Below are 20,422 nucleotides of genomic sequence, written 5' to 3' on the forward strand. Positions count from 1 at the left end.
AACTCTTTATTTATAAAAAAACTTTTAAAAGTCCGTACAGAGAGGAGGTGGTTTTCCACGGTGCTATGAAAGTGAAGATTTTTTCTTTGTAGCACTACTTTCTCTGATATGTTCTTCATCTGTTATATGATAAGTAGCAAAAAAAAGAGGCAATACAATAAAAAGAGCTAGGATCACTAGCATGAGACTGACAAACGGCTGGAATAACAGAAATGCGTTCTATAGCTTCTGGACTGTGCGACAACATTCATTTGGACATTGCCAGTTTTATCTTCTATAATTTTGTATCGAAATAAATTGGGGATGGATGCTTTGCAGAATTCCAATGAAGCACTTATGAAAACTCTGTTTGTGACATTTTCAATATAAGGCGAATTTAACTCCGGAAACATTTCAAAGGGTCCCATCGCCTGCAGCTGTGTGATTCCTCTGGGTGTTTATCAATACTAACGTGGCATGCTACATGGACATCTGTTTCAAAGTCGCCTCTGCAGAAGGAACTACAGAATGAGGACGCACACAACTGCAGAACTGTACATTTTAGTCAGTCGATCACTAGGGGACCTCGCCTCCCCTCCCCCCAAAAACCTCTCGAGATTAGTCCTTGCTGTGAGTGCGAGGTGTTACCACATGTACAATGTTAGCAGATCGACCGTGAGAAAAACACGGCTCGACGAAGAGGAGTGTGTGTATATATACTGTATATATATATTGACTTTCACGGAAAAGCAGGTTTATAAATAGAAGTGATAAGCAGTCCCTGCAGCTAATGTTCATCTGGTAAGAAGCTGACTTCACTGCATTTTGTCGCTCCACTAGTTATGTTTGGTATTCCTTCCACCAGCCTCCCACGGCCCGCGTCCTCCCACGCCAGGATCTGCGTCACGCTGGCCGTGTGGGAGTGAGTATGAGCAAGACCGGAATATCCCATAGAAGACGGAGGGGGAGGAGGCTGACACACACACACACACACATACTGCAAAGTTGAGAGCGAAAAAAAAAGAGACAGTGAAGGGGAATAGATATCCAAACACAGCACCGAGAGCCCCGGACTCAAGTTGTGCATCTGGGCTGTTGCTGCTGCTGGCGAGGCGGGCTGCTGTTCAAATGCGTCTGTAAGAGTCCGGGCCAGGAGTTGTCTCCCCCGCCTCCCTCTCTCTCACAGACACACAACACACACAGTCCACCCCCTTCCCCACCCACACAACCCACTCCACCCCCTACGTCGGGAGGATTGGTGTGGTCAGACTGAGGCAGCCCTTCTCCTGACTGAACTGTCCTGACTGGGACAGACACACGCACAGGGAAAGAGAGAAAGTTCTCACTGGATTCCAGATAACACACATAGAGACAGAAGACAAGCTCAGGAAGGCCGGCAGCGTACACTGCACCAGGTATGTACCGCCGTCATTTCTGCAGCAAACTCACTGCACATGGGGCTCTTTCTGTCACTTAGACTAAAATACAGAATATATTGTTAACGTACGCCGACAGTTTGGGTGATGTGTGTTTCTTTGTTTTTTCTCTCTCATTTCGCTGGAGGGGAGGTGGGAGTGTTTAAAATATTTACTTTTTTTTGCTTTCAAATCCCGGCTTGTGCGGTCCTTTATACCGGAAGGAGAGGGTGGATTTCGTATTTGTGTGGGTGATTCCCAAAGAGCTCCAATACTATGGATTCAAGTAGGCGTGAAAGCTGCAGTAGTGCGATGGAGAGAGAGAGGGAAAAGAATTTGGTGGAAGAGTCGGCTGGATCATGTTTAATTGAAACATTTTATTTGCCAAATACTGCATGAGTGCAAGTTAACACTTTGTCTTGTAGATATATGCATTCGGTGGTACGCTCTACATGTTTAAAAGTAGTTGCTTTGCTCTTGTAAAACCACATAATGTCAACCTATTTCTCTCTCCATAGTTAGTTTTCTTGAATAACTCTTCACAAAACCAGAACAGTTACTTGATGTTCCAAATCCCACCTCTTTGATGGTGTGAGGTTTAATGTTTGATAAGAGGATGTTTCAAGAAATCTATCTGGAATGCTCCTTTCAATTTCATCTTGTTCGTTTGAAGTGGGTTAGAAAATAATTAGACTTCAGAAAGTGCGGGAGAGGCCGATGCCTGAAACGGTGACCGAAGACACTGCCCAGTTATTTTTGTCAGACAGGTCCAGCTTGGGACGAGGAGATGCAGTGACAACTGCCTCTGTGTGTGTGTGGGCGGGCGCTGTGTTAAGTCTTAGTGCCGAAGAAGTTTGATTCATTCGTCTCTTCAATTGTTCAGTAGCCTGAAACCTCACGTTGGTTAACTTGTGTCCAATTCGACAATTAATTCCCACCAACTTTTAACTGTATTACAAACATTGTGGCACAAGTTGCCGTGATGAGGCTGACCCTCCAACTAAATTGGCAGAAGAAAAGTAAGCTTGCACGATTTACATACACTCTTCTGAGCGTAAAGAATGGCAACCATACTTGGGGTGAAAGTCTCTCTTTCTCTCTTTGTGGAAAGTGGGATGGGAGTGGACAGCTCCAGTTGAACTGAAACAGAAGCCCAAGTCATTCCGATATGCCAGTAAAGTTATCTTGTACCTGATGGCTGAACAGGGAAGTGCACCATGCAGTCCAGAAGGATCTCGGTTTAAACGTTGGTGCTGAGTCAGCTGGAGACTGGAGGTAGGCGTATTTATCAGCCTTTAATGTCCCTGGGCAAGGGAGGTGAAATCAACACATTTCCACTCCTTGCTATCCAGTCAGCCCTGCTGAAATGTGGGTGACTGGATTTTGGGTGAGGACAGGCTGAAAGTGAGCTGTCATGTTTCAGGGGAGAGAGGAGATGCAAACCAGCTCAGAAAAATATCTAAATGACTAACTGACCAATATTTTATTGAGAGTCTGCTACAGACATAACAGTAAGCCATTAAAGTTGCCATTACTTACAGGTCATAGTAGGCCCAATTATAATCTCATGACACCTGAACGGTTTGAACAAAATGAACTAGGTGCAGAAAGCATCAACTTTGCTTTATTATTCATGTTTAAATAAAAGGTGGTACACTTTATTCTATTTTTATAATAGCAAACTCTGAATCAGTAACATGTTATAATGTATCAGCTAATCTGCATTTTTGCTGCTTTTTTTTGTCTGAGCCTATTGAGTTTCCAGCTTATGACCTAGAAAATTAAGGAAAATTTAACAGTTCGATATTGCAGTGTTCTCAAGATACAGCTTAATATTGAGCATTGTACTTGCTGTTCAGCTCTGGCATAAATATCTCAAACTGATAAAAGTAGATGTAACCTTTGTCTCTCGCAGTTAATTCTTATGATTATATTTCCAACAAATAGGTCCTGTGGAGAGAAAGATAAGTTCTTGGTGGAAAGAACTCTGTTCTGAAGAAGGGTCACTGGACCCAAAATGTTAACTCTGCCTTCTCTCCACAGATGCTGCCAGACTTGCTGAGCTTTTCCAGCAATTTCTGTTTTTATTTCTGGTTTCCAGCATCTGCAGCTGTTTCAGTTTTTCACTTAGGATAAGTCCTGCTTTTTGACACTAAATGCCTCATGTTTTCATTGATGAAATAAACTTTAAAATAATTATAAAACATGTATCTAACACCAAAAATGCAAATGCTTTTGTAACAACAAGTTGTGTTGAATAATATCTAAGCTTTTAAATATTACAAATAGTCTGAAAAATTCCTATCCAGAAAACCTACTTGTCACTTTTTTACACAATTGTGCTCATCTGGATATAACATTAAATGTATTATTTTTGCAATGGCTGTGTGATGGCACCTCAATCATGTGTCTTCCTGTGCCTTGAGCTCAGTTTAAGAAAAAAACTCCTGAGCTGGAATTGTCCCTGCTCGTAAATTACATTGTTCATAGTTCCAAACAATCAAGGCTGTTTTTGTCATTGATACTATCATCACATGGAATTATGCAGAGTAATTTATAAATTGAATTGTTTATCATAGAAGTTACCGGAATTTAGTTTTACAGTGAGTCCAAGGAATTGTTCTTCTCTCCTATGAACTGACAAAAGATTCAAACATAAACTTCCCATTAAGAAATACTTCACTTTTAATGGTTAATTCTATAATTCTTTAATTAAACTTTACATTTATTTTCCTTTTGAGTGCTTTCTGTTAAATATTCATCCATATTAATCATGATTATATTTTTATATGCTTGATAGAGCTGTTTTCTACTTTGTGTTTAGCTGTATTTTTAAAGATGTTCTTATTCACGACATGGTGAATTCATGCAATCCATAGTTTCTTTGCATTATCCAATCCACTTGGCATCTTTAGCTAAACACCCGCCTCCTTATCCATCCCACCACCCACAGCACAGTGTGGTTGATTCTTAACTGCTCTCTGCAATGACCTCACAAGCTGCTCTGTTATCAAGCAAATGGCTTGCCACCACCTTCCTTAGGGTAATTAGCAGAGTTTTTTTTTTGGTTTTAAAAAAAAGTCATGAAATGGCAAGCTCTATTGCTGTCTGCCTGACAGACTCCTTTATTTTTGTTTCCTTACCATCTATTCGTACAGATCCCACCATAAATGGACAAATAGCTATGACACAAGATTATGCACAAAAAGGTTAATCTTCAGCTAAACTAAAATATTTTATATTTGAAAATGTAAGAACATACTTAGTTGGTGCTAGAAAGCAAAGTTTTCAAAATTGGATTTTTTTTTCCAAAACCCAATAGTTTTCCATTATTTACATAATTAATGAGGTTTAAACACAATTCCTGATTCCTGATGAAGGGCTTTTGCCCGAAACGTCGATTCTCCTGCTCCTTAGATGTTCCCTATCCTGCTGTGCTTTTCCTGCACCACTCTCTCGACTCTAGTCTCCAGCATCTGCGGTCCTCACTTTCACCTTTAAACACCAATTGTCAGTGCATTCAATCATGAGAAACTAACTGAAATTAATAACAACTCTATCAGTATAAAATCAAAATTGTAATATAGAAATAGGGCATAAATTTGGTAGACTGAATACATTTTAAAATCCTGGGCCAGATTTTGTAATCAAAATAATGGTACTGCTAATTGCACTTAGTATTTATGCATAACTGGTATTAATGCTTCATTTTTAACTTTGCATAAAATCAAGCCTATTGTCTTCACGAAGTTTTCCATTATCTCCATCCTTTAAAGCCATGCTTCCTGAAGGCTGTACTTTGTCTTGAGTCATAGACACATAGAAAATAAGAGCAGGAGTAGGCCATTTAATCCTTCAAGCTTGTCCTCTATTCAATATAATTATAACTGATTATCCAATTCAGTACCCTGTCCTGTTTTCAATCCTACCCAAAGACTCTGATTTTTTTTTTGTCCTAAGGACTATGTCTAACTCTTTGAATGCATTCATTCAATGGTTTGGTCTCAACTGCTTCCTGTGGTAAAGAATTCCACTGTCTGGGTGAAGATATCGCTCCTTATCTTAGTCCTCATCATTAAACTATGATCACTGGTACATTAAAGCTTTTTCACCAGTGTCAAAGAAGAAGTGACATCAGTCAAGATAATATGAAGTGAAGGTTGCAGAGGTAGGAAAGAACAAGTAATAGAATGAAATTATGGTAATATGCTGACATGTGTTCAATAGTGGATAGGAGAGTGATACTTGGCATTAATTTTGGAATTTATTATAAGAAATCTGTTTCATTTCATTTTTCATTAGAACAAGGAACTGAATTACATATGCAGGACAACCTAGAAACCATGTCCAGTTTTGTTGGCTGCTTAATGCTGCTAAAGCAATGTTCAAACATGTTCATGCTGTATAAGTTGTCCAGGAGCATGTTTGAGTTTGTTACCCATCAAAGATTTGAAAACTTTATAAGTTGCTGAAACTCTATAGGTTTGATATCTGCAATTGTTTGGTTGGATCCTTGTGATCTTTTTGACTGAATAAAACTCAGCATCTCTAAAAAAATAGGAAATCTTAGGATCGATTAACTGCGGATATGAACTCAACCTGACCTACTGTGGCAATGTGCAGTGCTACATGCTTGTTGAAATTTTGAGCTGATGGAAGTGATATTCTATCATATGGTTGATCCAGAATATTTTCCACTCTTACTGCCTACCACTGGTGTGTGATGGAAAGATTTGGAGATTGATAATTAACCAGTTTGGCTGTTATGAATGTACTCCCTTGGCCATCAAGTCCTTGATTTGGGTATTAAGCTTTGAGCTTCTGGCCACATTGGTCCTTGTATACTGACATATTCTGCAATAATTATTGATGACAAGAACCTTACCAGTTTAATGTCTTAGAATTTGCAATGGACTGCTATTGTTAACTGTATTTTATATAAACTTCGAATGAGAAGTTTATACTTTGTCTTGCAACTTTTTACACTCTACAGATCAGTTTGTTTTTAAAAGGTGCTATATGTGTGTATATATATATATGTGTGTGTGTATATATTATTTATATATATATATATATATATATATACACACACACACACATTTTTTTTTCTGTCTGAATCTCAACGAGAATAAGGATATATTCTCAAAATGCACTAATTTATCACTTCAGCTGCAATGGTTTTTTGGATACGTTATTCATGTGAACTCCAGTTGTCTGGCATCTCATATTGAATGTTTAGTGCATATCCCTTATGTTGCTTAATGTAGTTACTTAGGTGAATATGTTTGTTGCATTAGAATGATCAGTTTTAATCTGATGAGATCTGAGTGGAAGATGGTAAGGAGTTTGTAATCCTGGTAGAAGAAGCCTGAGATGACTTGCTGATCTGTGCCTTGTTGTTTCTCATGTACAAGAAGGAATTTTATAAATAGATACAATATAAATAACATTTTTGTCTATTGTTCTTTTTAAGTAAAAGTGTAATTGTGCCTCTTCCCACAGTTTATGAATAAATTAACAGATTAGTTTTGCTACCCATTTCCATTGCTGTCTGGAGTTTAAATAGTGACAGTGATGATAACACAAGACTTGAGGGGCTGAATGGTCTGTTTGCTTTCCTTTATAACGTGCTTGATGGAGTTGACTATACAATTTGATGTTTTTGGTGACACAGTAGAAAATTAATATTTTTCATACCTCAATAACTTGCTTCATAATAAGCCTGATGGATTTTTTTAAAATGCAAGTTTTATTACTGCTTAAATTTGCTTAATGGGTGCCCATTGTCATGCTTGGTCTGCTTAACATATCACTTTAGAATTGCTGTAGCCAATTCAGAACTTACTGAGATCTTAGAGTTACCAACACCATTTATTTTGCTAACAGCATTCAAAATGTTTTTTGTATAAATAAAGGACACCAATGATTGAAATTCCATTAATTTACAGTGACTGGATTTTGAATTATATGTACGGTTGAAGTGCCCCAAGTGCTGAAACATGTTGAATTGATGACTTTCTGTGATAAATGTGCTTCGTTTGCAGTGCCTTGTTCAATACTGCAGCCAGTATTGTCATCACAAATATTGTTATAATGAGAATAATACAAAATATGACAGTTTTTGTTCTGGGAGTGCTTATTGTTTCCACTTGGATGGAATCTTATCATTCCTTTATTTTTACATTTTACTATAATATAATATACTTTTGATATGTCTTTATATTGAAAAAAAAATCATTTGCATCACAATATATTGTGTAGGTTCGCTTTAAATAAAGAGCAATGGTAAATTTTAACAGTGTATGTATTTTAGTTAGCACTTGGTAGTCCCATGATACATTTGTATCAGAATATAGCATAATACTGTGGCATGTCATCAGGCTGTAAATGTTGGAGAACGTCTATTCTGCAAACAAGAGGAGCCTGTATCATGCCACCTACAGATAGCAGAGGTGGAGTGTGGTATGAATGTATTTAGAATTCACTGTGTAAACAACTGAAGTCTGATGTTTTCCGTAAAAGGTTTTCAACCTCAATTAATTTATTATTTCTTTTAAAGTACAGGTGTTGTCTTTTGACATGGCAACTTCTTTACCAAGGACCCTTGGTGAATTGCAACTTTATCGCATTCTACAACGAGCAAACCTCTTGTCTTATTATGATGCATTCATTCAGCAAGGGGGAGATGATGTGCAGCAGCTCTGTGAAGCAGGGGAGGAGGAATTCCTGGAAATCATGGCCCTGGTTGGTATGGCTAGCAAACCTCTTCATGTTAGAAGACTGCAAAAAGCTTTGAGAGACTGGGTGACAAATCCTTCTGTCTTCAATCAACCACTGAATACCCTTCCTGTCAGCAGCATCCCACTGTATAAAATAGCTGAGGGCTCAGCTGCTTTTCCTGGATCAAATGTTAACAGTCATGAAAGAAATAGTAACCTTCGGGAACCTCCTATGAAGTTTCCAAAATGTTTGTCTGTGATGTGTGGTCAGGGGGTAGGACCTAACAAGTCTGTCATGGCAGTGAATTCACCACTGCAAGTATGTAGTGAACCACGATTCTGGCAAGGCCATTCCAATACTGAGAGTGAACAGAGTCTTTCTCCTGCAGATCCTGCATCCCCATCTTCACCAAAAGAGAACGGTGAAACACTTGATGCTGCTGCAGTCATTGCAATTACAGAATCTGTTGAGCGTCTGATTCAAGGCATTCCAAAAGCAGACAGAAATGAAGTTAAAGAATTTTTAAAAACCAATAAGAAGTTAGCAAAAATGATTAGTCACATCTTTGACATGCCTGATGGTGACCCTCACAAAGAAGAAGAAATCCGGAAATATAGTGCGATATATGGTCGATTTGATTCCAAAAGGAAAGATGGAAAGCATCTGACCCTTCACGAGGTACAGAATTTTCTCTATCTCATGCTACATTCTTTTATCATGTTCTCTTTACAGCATTTTGCATTCTGCAATCCTTTAGTAAAACAGGTAAAGACCAATATTTCTTTAATGTTGGTGTTTCGCCACAAAAATCAGACAAGTCATGTACTTCTGTATTCAAAGGTGGGCAGAATTTCAGTTCCCCGCCCTAGTTCAGAAATGACAGATCTTCATGCATATGTTCATAGTGGGTGGGAGTGTTGTCTGCCTTGGGTACTCAGATCTGTTACAAGAATGTGCAAAGCAAGTAGTTTAGTCATTAATGTTCTCTGCTTACGTTCCAGTAAAAGTTGGGCTAAGAAATTAACAATAAAAATAATCTTGGTTAACTGCATAGATTCTCAGTTAACTTGTGCCCTAACAAGATTTAGTACACCCTACAAATTAATGATGTAAGAAAGTCACAGTTTTGACAAAACCCCACTAATTTGCCTAAAGTTTTGGATATCAGTATTTTGTAACTTAAGTACTTAATGGGTCAAGATTTCATTGTTTCCGAGTGTTTGGTTTCTTTAAATGTGTTAACTAATCACATTTTAAAATGTTTAGAAATTATAATAGATCAAGAAATGTCTTCTACTTTTGCAAATTTATCAGTAGTTTAAATCTAGAAGAAAACATTTCTAAAATGTTTAAGAACTTTTGTTTTCTAAATAAATTTTAATCATCTTTGAACACTTTCTAAGCAAGCCATTTTTCATCATTGCCCAGATTTTACTGGAGGGAGCACGTTTCTCCTCATTATTCACCTGTCAACTCGAAAATTGTGTGCCCTATAAGTTGCTGGATGCTAATAGCTTAAAGAGTAGAACAGGAATCTGGACATTGAACAATAGGACCAATAGTCTACTACCTTAACTAATGGGTTAAAGAACAAAGAAGGAAGTAGGATAAATTCTAGTAAAGTTTAGTACAGAAAGAGGAAAGTAAAGATTGAGTGAAGAAAGAAATGAGAAATAAGAAAAACAAAAATCTGTAGAAATGAAACTTCAAGTTGACTAAATTTCCTTTTGGGAACAAAGAGTTGATTCCTCTGTTAGGAAGTACTGCTAGCCTTTATGCGGAGTTAATTGTCAGTTAAAACACCAATTTAGTAATTTCATGAAACTCTGAGAGGTTGAGGGCAAGATACTGGTTTTGCAAAGTTTAATAAGGGAGGAATTCAAATTGACCAGTAACTTGCAATGATTTGAAAATCATATGGTATCTTTTCCTTGCTGCAAGTAGCAAAATCATTAACTCCTTTACTCAACAGCAACCATCATTTAAACTCTTGTTATTAATCTGCAAAATCTAGGCAATTGTCTTTATGAAAGTTGTTACGTGAAATAGTTATAATCAGTTATAACAAATAGCTATTGCATTTATTTATTAGACTTGTGTAAAACTTAAAAATTTGAGCTTCATAAAGTATTCAATCTATTTCAAATACATTACACTTTGAAGAACTCATAGTTCTTGACCCTCTCCTCTCATTAGTCAAGCCAACATTTTAGTGTATATAAACAAAATACAAACAAATGTAGGCACACAACATGTTTGTTGCCCAGTAATATAGATAAATCCCAACCTTGGAATCCTACTTGCTGCACTTGCATGCATGAAAGAAAAGTATTTTTAATCATTGTGCTCAGATATGTTATACCACACCCCAAGGGTAAATAGGACTTGAACCCAGACCTTCTGGTCAAGTGGGAGAGACACATCAATTATGCCAAAAGACCTCTTAAATCATTTATACATATATGCTGACAGAAAAAGACTGTCCTGTTAACCATTGTGCCACCTTGCCATGGAAACACAATTGAAGTTGGGTTAAAACAGAAAGTGCTGAAAGTATTCAGCAGGTCTGGCAGCTTCGGTGGAGAGAGAAGCAGTGTTAACACTTCAGGATGGTAACCTTTCAACTGAACTGTTAACTTTGTTTCTTTCTCCACAGATGTTGTCAGGTCTGTTGACGCATTCTAACAGCCATAATGTTTAGCTGTCATGTTATGAGAGTTTGTCGCTGTATGTTTAGTGTTGTGTTGTTTGCTTTTATTTTAATTCATTTATCTGAACAAAAAGGTGAGGTTTTTTTTCTTGAACACTGTGTTAAAGGCTTTCTTTTAAAAAAGATGTTGCTTCTTTCAGCATTTTTCTTGCTACCCATCCTTCCTTACCTTGAATGTAATTGAAATCTTATTTGGCCATACAATCAATGCCATTATTTAATCCAGTAGATTTATTGAGACTTTAGAGTTGAGTTTTGCTGACAAATTGCCCAAAAGGCTCATTGCAGTTTAGCCCAGCACGTTCTCAGGTCAAAGGGGTAATAGATAGCAATTGAAAAAGAGAGCTATGGTGATTCCTGAAGAAGGGCTTATGCCCGAAACACCGATTCTCCTGTTCCTTGGATGTTGCCTGACCTGCTGCGCTTTTCCAGCAACACATTTTCAGCTATGGTGATTCTTTTCCCTGTCTCATTTGCCGATTTCAGTGGTTAAAAAATAAATATAATCATTTTTCTCAAACATTTCACATCAGGTATGTTGAAATCAGTTATTGATGTTGTAGTAGCCCTTTACCACAGCCCCAGCTGAGACCCACTGACTCATTATAGACTGGGGATTTAATCTTTCTGCTCAGTATGAGTACACAACTCAATTTTCAACGAAGTGATCCATTAAAATAGCTCTGCAACTCATAATTTGACATTTGCTTACAGTTAACTGTTAATGAAGCAGCTGCTCAACTCTGTACAAAGGATAATGCATTGCTCACTCGGAGAGATGAACTATTTACGTTAGCTCGACAAGTTTCCCGTGAGGTAACCTATAAGTACAGCTATAAAACCTCCAGGTGAGGGTTTCATTTTTAAACTCTAGAAATTTGTTTTGGATTTTTTTCCTTTACCTGACATTTCACACTCGCATTGTTAGATTTTTTAAAAGCTGCTTGTGTATTTAACTGCAGGTCTAGATGTGCAGAACAAGATGACTCGTCTCCCAAGAGAATAAAAACAGAGGTAATGCATGATTCAGTACCTTGCGTTAAGATTTCCTATTCCTAAAAGCCCTTTTTATTAATTGAAGGCATGAGTGATGTGTGCTGATTGTTATTGTAACTCAATTACAAGTTAAAGTAATGTTAGGAAGGTTCAAACATTCATGTAATATGCACACTGGTTTCTGACTAGCACAGTGAAGCAAATATGCTGAAGTATAGTGTCTGAAGAAAAGAACAATTCAATAAACATATGTTGCCAGTGCTCAAAATGGGCCAAACATGAAGTGGAAATTGCTTTTGTGTATTTTGAATAAGTGGAAAATCGCATTCTTCAAATTCACGGCCCTTTTACTAATATAATTAACTGTGTTACTAATGTATATGACTGTGACTGTTTTTTCAAAGTGCAAATGTGCTGAAAGTGGACTCTGTGCACATTAACTGATAAAGTTGGGGCTCACCCAAAGAACATGGGTGTGATACAAATTGATAAAATCAGAAATCCTGTGAGTACAACTGGGGCAAAGGTTACATATGCAATTAAAATGTCACAGTCTACCATGTATAAAGAATACCCCTCTAACTGAATTTGTAATTGTCATAAGCTGTGGTTAATTCAAAGAACAAAATCCAAGTAGATGTGTTAGTGTTTAAAATGACAGTCACTAATGTCTACTCTATCCAAAGTGTTTATACACATGGGTAATTGTTATTTTATGACTTCTAAAACTGTGCAGTGATCATTCCACAACTATACCAACAGCTTGTATATCAGTTCCTGTGGGCACCAAAATGAACTGTACTAAAACAACAGACTCAAGCATTTCTTCCTTCAGCATATAAAACATCTTGGACCATTGCAGCTACAATTTAACCAAAATTCATACGACTACTTACCATTTTATAACTGTTACAGATAACCACCTTTTGTTTACGTGATTTGTTTAATGTTATAATGACCCAAAGTACTATATAGATAGGGGAAGAAGCTATGGAAATGGATGTCAAACCCTGAAGAAAAAATTGAGTCTCTCAACATTGTAAGGTTTACAAAGAGTGGCAGAAGGTAGGGACAAAGTGGCTGAAGGATGTGCCATCAATAGTGGAAGAAAGAGATAACAGGAAGTATACTAACAATAATGTACAGGGTTAGAAGGCATGGAAAAGGACAGACAGTTTAAACAGGCTGCAGAAGTAAGGTGGATAAGCCTATTGAGCAAGTTTGCAGACACAGATTTTAAGCTTGATGGATTGTAGAATAGGGAGCTAATGCACGGTCATGATAGAATATGCTTTGTGTGAGGCAGGATATCTTTTAATTCTCTGAATACATAACTGTACATCTCACATCTTGGTATGAGAGTGCAATTTTCCTGTTAATTCAATGTAAAGCTGCTGTATAGCATTGCACATGTTTTTGTTTTTTGTTTCTACAAAAACTACAAAGCAATGACAGTATAGCCTTAATATTAAAATGCTTCTCAATATTACTATCTATTTAAGAGACTGGACCCTCTTCTAATGTATATTGAATACAAAACTTGAATAACCTGAATCCAATGCAAAAAAATGAAGGTTTAGAAATGATCAGAAACTAATGCTGGTAGTAATTGTACATAAGATAGCAGACTGGCAGACTTCTAAATTAAGAAGATCTTGAATTTCTCAGCATTCACTGGTCAAGGAGTAGAATGTTAAGAAATTTACTCCAAAAAAAAACAAAAGTCAGAGGTTCGTTTATCTGGTCTGACTCTAGTTGTAAACTTGTGCTTCTGGCAGTTCATGTTTGGGTAGCTAAAAGAGAAGCTTTCCAGAGCCTTGCACTCACTGGGCAGAATTCCATTTCTACTATGAATATCAGCATCATGCTAATAGTAAATCTTAGCAGCCAAGCTTTAAATTCCTATTCTGTTTGATGCACTGTGGTAATCCATGTCTATGTTTACATATGTTAATACTGTTTAGAATTGGAACTGTTTGGAATATGCAGAGCAGGCCTAATTTACTTTGCTGTTCTTATGCAGGCTATTTTGCCGTACTGTAATACCAGAATGTAAAATCATTTCTCTTTGACAGGCTTGTATTTGACAAAAGTCTTCAACTTCTGTAACTGTTGTTACTTTGGTTGGGAAAAAAAATGAATAGCCCCATTACTGGTGTTTATTCTCTTAGTTTAAAGACAATTTGAGCCGATGTCGACAATGTTAGTTTAAAAACATGATCTTGCGTTTGACATTAATGAAGTTCTTTGAAGAAAATTGTCAATCTTGCTTAGGTTGTACTCGTAATTGCACTTGGAATACTTTTATCTAAAGGGCAATGATCGGTTCAGAGAAGAATGACAGGATTCTTTCACAAATTGGTGTTCCAGATTAAGTAATAATCTTTAATGATTTTGCTGGGAAAAAAACACGCCCGTGACATAAGCAGGGGTCAGAGGCAATACAATCTTCATTGTGTAATGTATTAATAGTTTCTATGTATGAGTAATATGCAAGAAAATTGTCCATTTGATAATGAGAAGGTCAGAAACTTGGATTATCTGTGCAAAGATTGCCCTTAGGGTATGTATAAGATGGTCCAAAGATCTAGAGTAGGATGCATTGTATATGAACTGTGGTGGGAGTGATTTTGATGGGCTCATGAGCCTTTCCGAGTTTTTGGTTGGAGTGGGTTTTTTTTTTAATAACTTTAGTTTGTATTCTACCACAAAATTTGTCTCTCTGCAAAATAAATTGTATTCCAAGCTTTGTTTCCTGATCGTGAAATACTGCAGGCAGAAATTTTGGATATGCTCACAGCATGAATCCTCCTATGTAATAATAATTCGTTCGCGGCTCTGCTCAGACATCAACTTCCTCTTATCATAACTGGCATTGGAGGCAGCCCAGAGAAGGTTCACTAGGCTGATCCAGGTATGGAGGGATTTTCTTATGAAGAGAGGTTGACTTGGTTGGGTCTTGTATTCATTGGAATTTAGAAGAATGAGAGGAGATCTTATGAGATGTAAGATCGAAGGGGGCTTGACTGGGTAGATGTTGAAAGGTTGTTTTTCAGTGTGGGAGATTCTAGGACCAGAGGCATAATCTCAGAATAATAGTTTGTTTGTTTAAGACACATGAGGAACCATTTCCTGAGAGTAGTGAATTCATGGAATTCTTTACTGCACAGGTCTGTATAGGCTATTTATTAAGTATACTCAAGGCTGTAGTTGACAGCTTTTCAAACAATCGGAATACAGGGATGAGTCAGGAAAGTGGAGTTGAGGCTGCCATTGAATCTAGTCTATCATTCAATGAACCGAATGCTCCTATATCTCATGCATTACGAAAGAGGAATGTAACCACCTATGATGCAAAAGATGGAAATCTAGTTATTGTGCAACAATGTTACAACATATTGCAATATTAAAGTTTATAGACAAAGTATACTTGACGTGACCTATGCAGCTGTAAATTTCCAATTTGGCTTTTTCTTGTGTTTTGTGGGACATTTTATTTAAAAGTAACTTGGCATTCTGAAGGATTTTCGTATAATTCACAATTATGCTGCAGAATAGAAGCATGATATATGGCTTCGATTTTCTAGTCAGCAGTAAAACAAAATGGTACCATTCATTTTGGTTACAGCTGTCCAGAGCTATTTTAGGCTTCTTAATTGCAGTTTTTGATTTCTAGAAATCGTTTTCAGCATGGATTCTGTACAGGAGATCTCTGGTGTGTGTATGTTCGGGAATGCACATTTTATTTCTTCAATCACTTAGATTGAAGATCATGACTGAGACACACAGAGTCTAAACCAGGAAGTATGGATTTGATATAAAATGATAAATAGAAAACAAAAGAAAGATCTGATTGAGAAAGAGCAAGTAAAAAATAACATTTTATGTAATCCTTTTTAAGAAAACTTTTCCAACCATAATTACATTCTAAAGAAAACAGCTCTACATTTGTAAAATTGTATTTACAATTAAAGTGTTTGGCAGTAATTGGACTCATCATAACATTTATAAGTTTGCTTACACCTGAATGCACCAACCTTAAATATTTTCCTGGCACGTTCAGTGTTAAATTTTACTTCTTCATTGCCTGTTATGTATTTTAATGCCAAATCTTTCAATGATGATTCAGTCTTGTGAAGTTTGAGGAAGAACAGGCCAAATCAGACAGCAATCTTGATTTCCATATTTACCAAAGGATATGCAGATGCTGGAAATTGCTGTGCTGTTTGCTCTCTCAAATGAGCACCAATGACTTCACATTTTAAATTCTTTTTTTGGCAAAATCTAAGCCATTACCTTTACTGATAACTTTAGTTAATTGATGTGAAAATCCTTTTTGATGATGAAGCATTTAATGTTGTATTTTGCAGGATGGTTCTGTACATATTCAAGAATCACTGCAGATTTTGCAACACAGACAAGAAACATTAAAAGAGCAAATGGCTGTTGCCAAGATGAAAGGTGATGATACCATGATGCGCAATATTCAGGTAATAAATTGCAAAGTTTTAAAATCTTACAAATTGTATTTGTTGTCAAATCTTTATACGAATAGATATTTAAAACAATAAGTGCCTCAGTCGATAGATTAATCTATGCTGAAGGTTCTAGCCTGGATTCCATGTAAACTTTGATGACTAAGAGCTTTTTCTTTTATTCCTAAATGTCACGAACACAGTCATTTTGAGCATGAAAATGATTACAGAACCTTTGGGTTTGATTTTCTTGTTAAACTCTGATATGATTTGACACCACTGCAGTACCTCTGCAGGACAGTGGATGATGGTGACCTTAATGGTGTAGACCACAAGTTTTGCTTTCAGATATTTATCCCTTGTATTTGAAATCTAGGCTAGTTAGTTACTGCGTCATGATGACGTGTTTCTGCAAGAATTGTACATCCCACTAAGGAGTGAGCAAACAGCAAGTAGAACTGATCCCATGAGATATGTTATGGCTGCAGCGCTCTAGAATGGTGCAGACAATAACATTTGGGAATATGAACGTATGAATTCTGCCATTCGATAAGCTCATGAATTTACAAAAAAAAGCCCATAATTAATATATGCCATATCAACCTTAAGTTGTGCAGATATTTGTGTTGTCTTGCGACATGATGTGAATATATATCTGATATAATGCCTTTTTAAACAAAAAAGAATGGCTCTGCTGTCATTTAATGAAGGGTTGCATTATAAATAAAGCTTTTCCAATACTTCACCTTCACATGCACAAATAAAAAAAGACAGCTTCTCTTAGCAGGACCTTGGTTGTTACAAATTGGAACATCCAACTTCATGCATGATGAGAACAGTATATTGGTCCACAGAATTAATAATCACTTCAACCTGGTTCCACTTAATTCTTACCTCACTACACTTTGAGGAAGATTAAATTTTTTGCCCTTGAAATACATTGAATTTTAGTTGAGCCATACAAATACTTTTCTGAGGCAAAATCAGATATATGTTTAGTATAACAGAATCATTGTTCAGAAGTGGAAATATTGAGACTTTAGCTTAAAGTGAAACCCCTCCATCTCCAACCTCCTTATAAAAGTGAAGATAAATCAAGATACTGTGAAATGGGGTAAAAATGGGTGAGAGAAAAATGAAGAAGAACATGTCAGAATAATTAGGGGCATTAGTTAGTGATTGGAACATTTACACCAATTAATTTAATGCTCAAAATCTCACGTGATGGTAGATTTCCAATGCCTCCCCTTAGTATGAGTTTTATATCTACAGATGACGTCAGTTGTAAAATTTGACAAGCAAAGTCAAGAATTAATTAACCTCTGTTGTGGAAGAAGGGAAATACAGTACAAAAAAAAATGCTTTGCCCCTCTTTCAAACTTGCCAAGCTAAAGGTGTCTAGAAATGTTCTATTTGTAAACAAAAAAAAATTGAAATGAAAACGTGGAAAATGCTGTTTATCAGATGACTTCACTAAGTAGATATGTTACCAAATATGAATGTGATAAAACTCATAAAGAATATTGTTCCTAAGGGTGATAAATAGGTTTGCTGAAAATGTGTTGTTCGAAAAGCGCAGCAGGTCAGGCAGCATCCAGGGAACAGGAGAATCGACGTTTCGGGCATAAGCCCTTCTTATGCCCGAAACGTCGATTCTCCTGTTCCCTGGATGCTGCCTGACCTGCTGCGCTTTTCCAGCAACACATTTTCAGCTCTGATCTCCAGCATCTGCAGACCTCACTTTCTCCTGATAAATAAGTTTACAAACCAATTTGCATTCTGACTGAATTTTGCTTTATTGACTTCAAATTCATTAAGTAAATCTTAAGATAGGTGCATATGTCTTCTCTTTTGAACCAATGCCCAAGTCTGATACATAGTTCAGATCATGATAAAGCAGTGACTGTTGGCTCCTGTTTACAGTGCTGAATCTGTGTCTGCTAGCGTCAGAGGCCTGCTTCACTTTATTGCTGAGATAAGAAAGCTGGGTTGAGAAGTTGATCCACTAACTCTCAATCTGGACTGAAGAAGTGACAATGTTAAAATATCTGTATTGAAGTTGTTACAGTGCTCTCCATCTATAGTATTGAAAAGCAAACCCAATCAGAGAGCTTTGTCGAAGTTAGAAAGAAAGAAAGAAATTTATGAAGATGTTAATAAGAAAAACATTCAAGATTGTTCTCATAAGATATTACATTCTATCCTCTTTCCTGTATGTCTCAGAATCCTGGACAATAAGGAAAATTCTATGGAAGAAAATAGAGGCCTTTCAAATGTGGATTCTAAGATGTATGTTTAAATTCCATATACAAACCTTAAGACAAATGTCGAGGTACTTGAAATTGCAAGAGCAAAGACAACTCTTAAAAAATGTCTACAGAATTGAAAATGTCAGTATTTTGGCTGTTTGATCAGAGCTGAAAAACTACCAGAGGTTACTTTTAGAAGACAAAACTGAGCCACCAGAAAGAGGTATCGACTGATGCATGGTTGGATGACAGGTGTTAGACAGTGAGTGCAGATGAGTTACAGTAGATGTGTGAGGATGGTGCAAGATAGACAAGCATGGCATACCAAAGACAAGAGCTTTAGTGACAGGAGCAGCAGCAAACTGATCTCATCTAAAACTAATATTCTGAAACACTGGAATAAATCTGAATTATGCAAATGCTGCAAGTGTTGCAACTTTCATCAAAATATGTTATCAATGCTCTCAAATATTTTGATTCCAGAATCACATTTCTGTCTTTAGATATGGAATCCTGATATGTGATCTTCAATGCACTGGTTAAATTGAGAAATCCTATTTTTTTTTTGTTTTGAACTCTAAAAACACTTCCTTCAGTTAATCAATGGTCCAGCTGATTGGCTGGGCCAAACTTGGCTGCATCAACTCTGACATCAACCTGCACACGAATATCACAAAAAGCCCAGCCCAAGTTTCTACTTCCAAATATGGATGAGATTTATAAGCCATGCCCTCCAGGAAAGCTTGAACTGCATTCACATTTTTCATTCTATAGTTTGTTAACCAGCTGCATTCAATGAAGGTGTTTTTATTAGAAGTAGAAATTTAAGAACAGTGAATTGCAAAGACTTACTAGGAAAAATAAATGTTTAAATTTGATTTAAAAAAAAACTGACCTAACTACTTTGACAAATTAAAAGTAGTTACTGAAGATGTTGCTTTATCAAACAGCTCTGATGTTCACTGTCTTGCACTTCTAGGACTTGGTGATACCTGACCACTCTGTTCAGTTCACTGTCAGAGGAATTGTTGCATTTACGTCAACATGGCTTTGTGTGTGGGAAATCCTGTCTCTCAAACTTGATTGAGTTTGTTGAAGAAGTAACAAAGAGGATTAATGAGGACAGAGCGGTAGACGTGACCTGTATGCACTTAAGTAAGGCATTCAACAAGGTTCCCTATGGGACACTGGTTAGCAAGGTTAGATCTCATGGAAGACAGGGAGAATTAGCCATTTGGATACAGAGCTGGCTCAAAGGGAGAAGACAGAGGGTGGTGGTGGAGGGTTGTTTTTCAGACTGGAAGCCTGTGACCAGTGGAGTGCTACAGGTTTGGTGCTGGTTGCCATTTTTGTCATTTATAGAAATGATTTGAATGTGAGCTTAAGAGGTATAGTTAGTAAGTTTGCAGATGACACCAAAATTGGAGGTGTAGTGGACAGTGAAGAGGGTTACCTTTGATTACAACAGGATCTGGACCAGATGGGCCAATGGGCTGAGAAGTGGCAGATGGAGTTTAATTTAGACAAATGCGAGATGGTGCGTTTTGGGAAAGCAAATCTTAGCAGGACTTATAGACTTAATGGTAAGGGCCTAGGGAGTGTTGCTGAACAAAGAGACCTTGGAGTGTAGGTTCATATCTCCTTAAAAGTAGAGTCGCAGGTAGGTAGGATAGTGAAGAAGGCGTTTGGTATGCTTTCCTTTATTGGTCAGAGTATTGAGTATAGCAGTTGGGAGGTCATGTTGCAGCTGTACAGGACATTGGTTAAGCCACTTTTGGAATATTACATGCAATTCTGGTCTCCTTCCTATTGGAAGGATGCTGTGAAACTTGAAAGTGTTCAGAAAGGATTTACAAGGATATTGCTAGGGTTGGAGGA

General features: G+C 37.0%; 1 protein-coding gene across 5 annotated transcripts in view; it reads left to right on the forward strand.

The window, feature by feature from the left end:
- Positions 1–978: 978 nt before the first annotated feature.
- The window catches only part of LOC122551252 (NGFI-A-binding protein 1), a 40,339-nt gene continuing 20,895 nt past the window's right edge, over positions 979–20,422 (forward strand). Inside the window, exons 1-5 of one of the 5 annotated variants that reach the window (XM_043692864.2) lie at positions 979–1,394; positions 7,954–8,792; positions 11,539–11,672; positions 11,787–11,838; positions 16,191–16,310. In XM_043692864.2, the coding sequence (XP_043548799.2) occupies positions 7,974–8,792; positions 11,539–11,672; positions 11,787–11,838; positions 16,191–16,310 (1,125 nt within the window). In that variant the 5' untranslated portion in view covers positions 979–1,394; positions 7,954–7,973. Of the gene's footprint in view, positions 1,395–2,386; positions 2,414–2,447; positions 2,670–7,953; positions 8,793–11,538; positions 11,673–11,786; positions 11,839–16,190; positions 16,311–20,422 lie in introns of those variants that run through there. The other 4 variants (XM_043692865.2, XM_087988669.1, XM_087988671.1 and 1 more) reach the window with 4 other exon arrangements.

The sequence above is a fragment of the Chiloscyllium plagiosum genome, unplaced genomic scaffold (assembly GCF_037043375.1).
Source record: "Chiloscyllium plagiosum isolate Xiang-an unplaced genomic scaffold, Cpla_swu_hap1 HiC_scaffold_7, whole genome shotgun sequence".
NCBI lineage: Eukaryota > Metazoa > Chordata > Chondrichthyes > Orectolobiformes > Hemiscylliidae > Chiloscyllium > Chiloscyllium plagiosum.